Below are 10,457 nucleotides of genomic sequence, written 5' to 3' on the forward strand. Positions count from 1 at the left end.
CACTCGGCCGTGATTTCGCATTCTGGACGACGACGGACGCGCAGTGGACGCGCGTCCGTGGTCGCGTCCGGCCTTTCGGCCTCGGTCTCGCGTACAGGACGCCGATGGACGCGCAGTGAACGCGCGTCCAAGGCCGCGTCCATCCAGTTCTGGCCACTTCGGGCGGTAAAAACTGTGTAGTAACGCCTTGATTTTCCACTATTTTCACAAGTATAAGCCTATATGGACATAAATACAACATATACATGCATAAATTAGCTATGAACATGTATACAAAAATTACCAAATATTTAAAGTGTAGTTTCTTGAGCCAACTAGTAGATCCTCAAGTTTAGCACATAGTTTTCACATAAAATTCCTAGTCTCACATTTCACTAGCATTTGCCCATTTTCAAGTGACTAAACCAACTTAATGGATTCCTTACCTCCCAAGTAGTTTTTACACCGCAGAAAAGATGGTGATCCCTTTCTTCAATTTACCACCGAAGGTCCTAAATGATGATCACCATAACAACAATAATCTCATTAATCCTTAGCTTAAATTTAAGTTCTAGGAAAGGATTCTAGCCATTTTAACCGAATACAACCAAAGTTTTACCTATTATGGAAGCACTTGTGTAGGAAAAATGGCTATGGAGTTCTTGGATCACAAGATGAAGATGGAATTTTTCTCCTTTTCCTCTCCAATATTTTCGGCCAAAGTGGGAAAGAAATGGGAAATCAAGCTTATATATTTTATCTTATAAGATAAGGAAGAAGAAGCTTGGAGAGTAAGTTTATATGTTATATCTTGTAAGATAAGGAAGAGGATGCTTGGAGATCAAGTCTCAATTTGGATCATCCCAACATTATTTTAATATAAACACATGGTGTAGGGTTTTGCCAAGTGTCACAATCTCATAGGTTCCAAAATAAAAATCTTCCAACTTATCAGTTGTGGTCCAAAAAGATAAAGTTTCGGTGGAAAATAACTTATTAATTCGGGAAAATCTTAATACCAAAATTATGCTAAAAATAATCCCAGTCATTAACCACCAAATCGGACAATTTTTCGGTATCTCGCGAAATACAGTGGTACGAAGGTCCGTAACAAATTCACTCTTACAGTCCGTTTAATTCTCACTTGAGCTAAATGGGAAGTTCGTGCTTAATCGTATCACGCTTAATAATCCATTTCCTAGGGAAATTCGAACTGTATATACATCCTTAAAAATTTTACGGTTTGTGACCGGTACGTAGATCGCAGCTTCTTAATAACTAGTCTTACTCATAAAAAAAAAATCCTTTTGAAGCAACGAGAGATCATCTCGTGAATGTCATAGCCTAGAGAAATATTTTTCGAACCTTAGACTTATCGGAATAGGCGAGGAGTTACAGGAGAAGATCGTGATTGGAGAAGATAGCGATTGGAGAAGATCGCAAATTCGGAGGCGATCGTAGCTTGAGAAGATCGCGGTTGGAGCCTGGTATGTCGTTGTTTTTCGACGTGTTTATAATCGGCTTTTTATTGTTATTAATTTTTACGGATATTGAAATATGTTTGGTTTTTTTAATTTCTGTAGTTTTAATTTTTTGTTATTGCTGTGTGGTTTTGATTTTATTTCGATGTGTTTATGTTGTAATGGTGGTTTTCGGCAATGTGATAGTATTTTTCAGCGGTCTTGGATGCTGGTATGTAATCGTTTGGTTGTGTGTTTGGTAGGCAGTATGGTGTAATTCTTGTTGAATTTTGGTGTATAATTAGTTGTTGTTATGGTTTGGAGTATCCGATATTATGTGGTGTATTGGTGCGTTTTGTTATATAATGTGGTGTTTTTATGCTGGTATGGATTTGTAATATTTTTTCATTCCTTTATTTTTGCATTGTTTTAATTGGTGAGTAGGTTTGAATATGGACTCTGCTATTGGTGGTTATGATGAAGGTTATTCCACAGACATTGATGTAGAAGGCAGTGCATGTAATATGGAAGTATCTCCTGGCATGACTAAGTATTGGCGTCCAAATTGTGCTAAAAGTTTGAAGCCTCACGTAAGGCAAAATTTTGTTTCCTTGGATAGTGCTTTTCGTTTTTATAAACAATATGCTGGCTCCGTGGGTTTTGATTGTAGGCAGAGCACAACTCGGAAGGGTAGGGATGGTGTTGTTGTTTTGAAGCAGGTTGTATGTAGTCGTGAGGGGTTCAAGCAGAGTTCGTCTAGTACTTGTTCTACCACACAAAGCACTGTTGTGAAGAGACGTAGGGTGACAAATAGGGTTGAGTGTAAGGCTAAAGTGGTGTTTAAGGTCATTCATAATGGTTGCTATTGTGTGCATTTTTTTGAGGAATGCCATACCCATTCTATGTGTTCAATTATTGCTAAGCAATTTTTAAAGGTCAATCATAATCTTGATGCTGGCCATCAACTTTTTGTTGCAAGTTGTGTTCGAGCAAACATTGGTCCTACTCGGTCGTATAGGTTGTTTAAGGAGATTGTTGGTGAGTATTCTAATGTTGGGGCTACAAGTGTGGACTTTAAAAACTTCAAACGTGATTTGATAGTGTACATTTTAAATGGTGATGCCCAATTGTTCATAGATACATTGTTTAGAAGGCGTTAATTGTGTGAAGCATTTTGGTTTGAATACGATGTTGATGAGGGTGATAAGCTTTCAAGGGTTTTCTTCGCGGACGCAGTATCCAGGAAGAATTTTTCTTTGTTTGGTGATGTTGTTTCGTTTGATGGTACATACCGTACTAACAAGTTAGTATTTTTTTTTGTGTTGTGCATTTTATATAGAGTAGTGGTGTATTATTCTATGTTCTATGGTGCGTTCTAAGACGTGTTATTGTGCTAACTGTTTTTTTTTTTTTTGTGTTTTTTCTTATGTAAGGTATAATTTGGTTTTTGTCCCATTTACTAGCATTGATAATCATAAGAGATGTATCACCTTTGGTTATGGGTTGCTTACGAAGGAAGACATAGACTCATACGTTTGGCTTTTGGAGAGCTTTAAGAAAATAATGGGCCATGATCCTATTTGTGTTGTTACAGATCAAGATCCAACTATGAAGGTTGTTGTTGCTCAAGTGTTTGGTGCCTCGAAACATAGATTTTGTATGTGGCATATAATGTGTAAGGTGGGAGAGAAGGTTGGACCAGTTTTATCAAAAGATGAGGTGTTTAGGAGGAAGTTGAATGGTATTGTTTGGGATAATTCACTTGATCCCAATGTCTTTGAGTTGCGATGGAATCATATTAAGGAGGAATATGGGTTGGGTGATAATGGTTGGTTTCATTACTTGTTTGAGTCCCGTACATTTTGGGCACCTCCATACTTTCATGATGAGCTTATGGCCGGTTTGGTTAGGACCACGTCTAGATCGGAGTCTCAAAATAGTTTTTTAGGCAGTTTCTCTAATGGGCATTCTAGTTTGGTTGAGTTTCTGGTGCACTATGACAGTGCTATTGGTGCACAGCGGCATGCCCAAGCAAAATTGAATGCTGATTGTGAAGCTTGTTTTCCAGTTTTGAACACACCATTGGCGTTGGAGCGGCATGCCATGGTTGTTTACACAATTTCTATATTTTATGATGTTCAAGACGAGATTTGTTCGGTTTGTTTTTCTTGTCAAGTGGTGTCTTTGACTGATTTTGATGGTTGCGTGTCATATGTGATAAAAGATGGTGACCATAGGACATGACGTGTGGAGTTAGCTTTAAATGATTATTGTGCAAGTTGTTCTTGCAAGATGTTTAAGCATATGGGGTTGTTGTGTAAGCATATTTTTTTTTGTTTTTAAAGATCGTGGACTTGAGAGTGTTCCTTCTAGGTATTTGGTGCATCGGTGGAGAAAGGGTGCATGTTTGCACCCAATATTTCATATTGATGGTGAACTTGTTGATCAATCTGCTAAAGTGGAGAATGTTAGGGTGCTTACCAATCTTATGTGGTCTGATATTTATGCTTGTGTGGGGTTGGCTGATGGTAATATTGACCGTTTGTTATAGCTACGACGTGTTATTAATGAGCAAAGGCAAATATTTCTACAGGATGGGAGTGAGAATGGGAATGGGGTGGCTGTTGGTAGCAAGCAAAGTGTGATTAATTCGTTTTGTGGAGATGTGTCTATGGGTTCGACAGTGGATGTGCACGACCCTGTCCAAGCTAAGAACAAGGGTAGTGGTAAGCGCTTAAAGAGTGCAAGGGAGAGAGCTGCAAGAAAGTGTGCAAAGCAATCAAGGAGATGCCACACTTGTGATGAATATGGCCATAATAGTAGGACATGCCCTTTAAATACTTGAAGTTGTGCATTTTAGTATTGTATGTGGTGCGTGTTATTACATATTGTGGTGCGTTTAATTACGTATGTTGATACATTTAAAAATGTTACGAATAATGGTGTGTATTATAACATATGCTGGTGTATTCTACGTTACTAAGAGTTTTTGGGCTTTGGTGGGGAATGGTGTGTTTTATGGTGCCAACTGCTGCATTTTAAATCGCAGAGTGGTGTGTTTTACTTATATTGGTGCTTTCAATGTGATCAACTGTAGGAATGGTGTGTTCCCGCATTGCACTGGTGCAATTTATAATGAATAATGGTGCGTATTATTACATATGCTAGTGTATTCTACGTTACTAAGAGTTTTTTGGCTTTGGTGGGGAATGGTGTGTTTTAGGGTGCCAACTGGTGCATTTTAAATCGCAGAGTGGTGTGTTTTACTTATATTGGTGCTTTCCATGTGATCAACTGTAGGAATTGTGTGTTCCCGCATTCCACTGGTGCAATTTATAACGAATAATGGTGTGTATTATTACATATGCTGGTGTATTCTACGTGACTAAGAATTTTTGGGCTTTGGTGGGGAATGGTGTGTTTTAGGGTGCCAACTGGTGCATTTTAAATCGCTGAGTGGTGTGTTTTACTTATATTGGTGCTTTCCATGTGATCAACTGTAGGAATGGTGTGTTCCTGCATTGCACTGGTGCAATTTATAACAAATAATGGTGAGTATTATTACATATGCTGGTGTATTCTACGTTACTAAGAGTTTTTTGGCTTTGGTGGGGAATGGTGTGGTTTAGGGTGCCAACTGGTGCATTTTATATCGCAGAGTGGTGTGTTTTTAAATATGCTTCTAAGCATGCATAACTATGCATTAACCATGTGCCAAACAATATTGTCAAATGTACTAACAACCAAAACCTACCCAAAAGCTTTAGTAAACATATCAACTAATAACTATAGTCAAACTGTTGTCCCAATTGTCCCCAATTGTCAACCAAAAACTATTGTCCAATCAATATTGTCAAAGTAGTCACCAACAGATTATGAGATAACAAACTTAAAGTCAGCATTCCAGTCCAAACTCTGCTGCTTGTTGTATGTTCCGTGCTCTATGCTCATTCAAATCTGACATCACGAGTGCAGTCAAGTGTTTCACTCTTAAAGCATTCAATTGGTCCTTGTTATCTTTCTGCAACCCACAGTCCCAATGCTCTTATAATTGGCCTCTGAATGTTTTCATATGCCGCATGAGGAATACACCACAATCAATCTTGTTTCTGTTATCCCTCCAAGCCATTTTCATCCTCTTCACTTTCAACTTTTGAATCTTCTTAGCTTTGTAACTCGATTTCAAACCACTCAAGAACATGAATAGAAATGCTTGTTGCATATAATAAAAGGCATAGATATTTTAGTGACTGAATAAAGTTTTTGTGTATCAAAAAAGGAAGAGGTCAGTGTGTTCCCAATCTCTTAGGCACATCTCCATATTTGTCTTCGATTTTGGAAACCGAAGATGAGTTGTCTATTGCATCAAATCTCTCACAGAGTGGGTCAAAATGAATCAGGTAGTAGTGCTGAGATGTTATTATTGGAAACAGAAACTATTACAAGAAAAAACACGTGTTAAAATATGCAACAAATAGTAGATTGTACCAAGCAATCCCTAACACTTACGTGTTGAATGTTATGCCATCTGGTCTCCGCTGCAAAGGTCTTGTCCACGAGGTAGCTGTCATTGAATTTCTTATACCTCTCATCCTCATCTCCTAGGGGATTCACAACTGTGTAGAGCTGTAATTTAAATATTATTATTGTTAGAACATGTAGTTTTTTAAGGATGTAAATAATTTTATAATTTTAACTTACAGTTGTCCAAGTTGAAGCAAACAGCCTTGCTGAAAGTCGGTCTTCCTCATTATGGTTCAGAATAGCTGCCCAAGCATCAATGATACTAGTGGGGATCTCGGTGTTCGGTTTCAGTAAAAGCATATCAGACCAGTGGATAACCCTTGATTCAAATCTGAATAATTCTTCGGCCCTGGAAACAGATATGCACAAGCTTATAAAATGCACCAGTTTTCATGTTAAAACACACTGCTTAACACACCAAATTCAACTACTCTCGCAAAAACTCACCACCATGTGTATTAAAACACATTATTCCATGTATAAAATGCACCACTAACCCAATTTCAACACTACACACACCATGATACCCAAATACACCTAGTCAATTCTAATATGCATCAAGTAAAGACTTACGGATCAGGGTGAGGATTTTCTAACACCCACTTCCTTATTGCATCCTCAGTTGCATTGATTGGTGCGTTTACATCTATTACTGAGAGGCGCTGCCGCAGCCGAACTGGGAAGTATTCCACTACTGGCCTTTTCCCTTGGTCTTTTGGGGGTATTTCTAGGGGAGGGAGGGCATTTGATGCACTGCCTTGTTGGATTTGATCTGGTGTGACCTGCTGTGTTCAATTATTAGTTTTTTTTTCATTTTCTTTTCTGTTTGGAAGAATTATAGACAATTGCGTTACCTCATCAGCTTGGGCCGTAGTGTCAGCTTCTCTTGTTTGAGCTCCTTCACCTTCATTAGCTCTGTCTTCACTTCCTTCTCTTCCTTCAGTTGTCTCATCTCCAAGAGCTCCATCATCAGCTACTTGATTTTCCTCTCCTTCCTTGCTCTGTTCACATTCATTGTAATCTCTTGCCACAGCACTCACATCATCCCAGCGTTGAGTTTGCTCCTCCTGTGTCAATCCAAGGCTAAATGAAGGGACGTCATTCAGATAAGTCCTTTTTTACACTGCATGCACGATCTCGTCAACTGCATTGAGGAATTCTAGGTTACCCCAAAATGCGTCTTCTTGTTGTGAGAAAGTTAGATGTTGGCCTTCTTGAGCTTTGAAACCCAGCAGTTGCCGTGCAGATTCAAACATCTTCTTAAACCTGTCAACTTCCAGGATTGCAGTTGGTGCGTTCTCAACTAGCCTAGCTATTTTTAACAACCCCGTTGCAATTGTCCTTGTGTGGCTGGTGATTTCATTAATAAAACCCTATATATACACCAATAAGTGATTAGTAATGCAGCATCAACGAATAGATGTTTGTCAGATGATGTAGGAAAACACATCCATTAAAACACACCAACAAGCATGAAGATATGCACCAACATACTCAAATACAACTACTTACAGAAAATGCACCATCATACCATTAAAACACACCATTAAACCTACTAAAATACACTAGTTCACAAATTAATTTACACCAGTAAGTAACCATACACCAATGCAGCTACTATTGTAAAATGCACCAATATTAGTAATAAAATACACCATTCTACCTAATAATTACACCAACAAATATCAAGATATGCACCAAGTAATGAGTAGACTATTGTATAATTTGACATATTTTAAGATTTTTTAAAATGTTCAACACTGCATAACAGCAATTCATCATGAGTGTGTTTGTAGATAGGTGTTTACCTATAATCCTTCCGGCATTGGGGCGTCCTCTTCTTGTGGCTGTGGTGGCTGTGGGACATCAGATACTGGAATTGACGGATTTCCCTCCTCAGGTGGTGCATTTTCAAGCATTAAGGCAGTATCAACATGCCCATATCCAAATCCTCCTGACTTTATCTCATCACGTTCTCTTTTAGACAGCAGCTTGAATGTCCAATTTTTGAAGGTTGGGAAGCTTCTTTGCACTATGCGTCTGAAAAGCACCACACGGTCCACATAGAATACCTGCATATTATGTTTGAGAGTATTATTAGTTGGATTGCTTTGATGGTTAAAGGTTTGGGAGGTAATGGGAGCAGCTTTACCATGAGGAAGAGAATTGGTCCTCCATAGAGCTTGTCCGCACTCTTCATCCACACTTGTTTGCTACTGATCAATGCATTGATGACCATCTGACTCCAATTCAAATTTGGTATGTTGCCTACATCCAGGAGGTGGTCAATATAGTTTTTGTTCACATACCCATTAACCATTGGATCTATTAATACGCTCATCACTAGCAGGGTAAAATGGCGCTTGAACAATGGATCAGCAGCATCAACTTCTACCATTTTTCTTGTCAATGCTCTTGGTGTGATATATGCAGTTGTTTTTTCAAAGAACCACCTCTATTCTTACAATATTTCTGGCATCGCCTTCGTTGTTCTCTTTGTTATTTCAATATTTCCCTTTGGCAGGCCAAGAACGGCAGCAACATCATCAGCAGTTATATGGATAGTCTGTCCGTTTTGGAGCTGTAATGTGCAGCTTCTTGGATTGAAATTCTCGACTAACCATAGCCCCATCTGGCGCGGCAAGTTGGTGATTTGTAGGTCTAGAAGACTGCCTAGCCCAATGTCTTTTACAGCTTGGCGCTGTGCAGGGCTTAGTTGCTCTACAACCTTGGTTAGTGTTGTTGGAAGTGCCCTTATTTTTAGGCCATCATCATCTGCCCTCGTGGTGTCATCCTCAGCATCCGTTTGCTCTGGTTTGTCAACCTCGTCTGCGTGGGTAGGTTGTTCTTCTTCAATCTGCTCTAGGTGGGGCTGATGTGCTTGTTAAGCGGGTTGCTCCTCTAGTCACTCTTGTCCTGGCTCTACAGTGGATGTTCGGGGCTCTTTGCTTGTTGATGTGTTTCCTTCGTCTATTGCCTTTCGCTTGCTACCTGCATGAGGTTTTTTAATTGAAATATAGGTGTACAGACATGAACTCTGATATACACTTATCTCTATTTGCATTCTAACCGTAGTAAAATGCACCATTTCCCCTGATTTCCAGTGGTGCATTTTACTACTGTTGGAATGAAATCAAAACACACCCATACCGAAACGCATATACTCACAAACAATGCACCAAAATACATAATAATATGCTCCAATTTTCAGATTAAAACACACATATTAACCAGCATACACCAATAACACATAGTATCATAAAATGCACTAGCATTAGTAACAGAATACACCACTTAACTAAATAAATTGCACCAATACTCAGATTAAAATACACCATTTACCCACCACACATGAAATGCAACTACTCTTGTAAAACTCATCAACATCTATAATAAATCACACTATTATACGTACCAAGATGCACCACTGGACAGATTAAAACACACCATTCCCCCCTCCCATACCCAACACAGTTAATAACATGGAAAGCACTAATATAAGTAAAAACACAGCACTCTACGACTTAAAATGCACTAGTGGACAGCCTAAAACACACCATTTCACCCAATGCCCAAAAGCACATAGTCACGCAGAATGACCTAGTCAAATATGTACAAATACACACCAGTCTACGTTTAAAAAGCACCACTGCAATGCTGGAATACACCATTCCATCCCCCGCCACAACGATCCACCAAATACATATATTATTGCGAATTACACTAATAAAATCTCTAATATGAACCAGATTAATGTTGATAATGCATAAACAACACATTACATGGTGTCCTAGTCTTAAATGCACTAATAATTTGCGATTTTTTGCCCTATTTTTGAAATAAAATGATGTGTTTAGAGTGTGAGAGTATACCTTTGCGTTTCGTCATTCTCGTTTCTCTGAAGTCGCCTTGTACGTTTTGTACGTTGAGTGTGAGAGCGATCGGTGTTTGTGATGGAGTTCTACGTCCTCCGATTACTAGTGTCCGTGCTCTGTGCTCTGCGACAGCAGTTTTCGTTGTCGTCATCGTAAGATCTTCTTCGTTGAAAAGCTTTCTTGTGGGGAATGGAGAAGGTCAACTTTGGGATTGTGAATGGCGACGTCAGTGGGTTTAGACCGGTTTGAAATATTGTGAATTCACAAATCGCGTTTTTGAGATTGGAGCAATGTGGAGCGATGGATTAACTGATCTAACGGTGTATAGTAAGCCACACAGTCGCATGTAATAACATGTCTGCATGTGATCTCGCCTATATATATATATATATATATATATATACGAAATTAATAGTTTCGAAAGTCATGGATTACAATTAACAAGACCCTATAATCAGTGGACCAAAATGACAATTTACTCTTATTTAACACAAATAATTAATTGTAACAAATAAATAAAAGTCAATGATTAAAATTAAAAATTTCCTATTTTTTAAAAAATAACATCTCACATGTTAGGCAAAAGTAAAAAATAAAAATGAGTAAAACCGAAAGCAGC

The 10,457-nt window shown here is 38.6% G+C and overlaps 1 protein-coding gene across 1 annotated transcript; it reads left to right on the forward strand.

Annotated features, from left to right (window-relative positions):
• The first annotated feature begins 1,891 nt into the window (after nucleotides 1–1,891).
• Nucleotides 1,892–4,284, forward strand: LOC116009714 (protein FAR1-RELATED SEQUENCE 5-like). Its single transcript, XM_031248838.1, has 6 exons — nucleotides 1,892–2,284; nucleotides 2,375–2,504; nucleotides 2,610–2,742; nucleotides 2,873–3,666; nucleotides 3,785–3,906; nucleotides 3,991–4,284. The coding sequence occupies exons 1-6, from the start codon at nucleotides 1,892–1,894 to the stop codon at nucleotides 4,282–4,284; spliced, it is 1,866 nt and encodes a 621-aa protein (XP_031104698.1).
• Nucleotides 4,285–10,457: the final 6,173 nt, after the last annotated feature.

This window comes from Ipomoea triloba, chromosome 1 (assembly GCF_003576645.1).
Source record: "Ipomoea triloba cultivar NCNSP0323 chromosome 1, ASM357664v1".
Taxonomy (NCBI): Eukaryota; Viridiplantae; Streptophyta; class Magnoliopsida; order Solanales; family Convolvulaceae; genus Ipomoea; species Ipomoea triloba.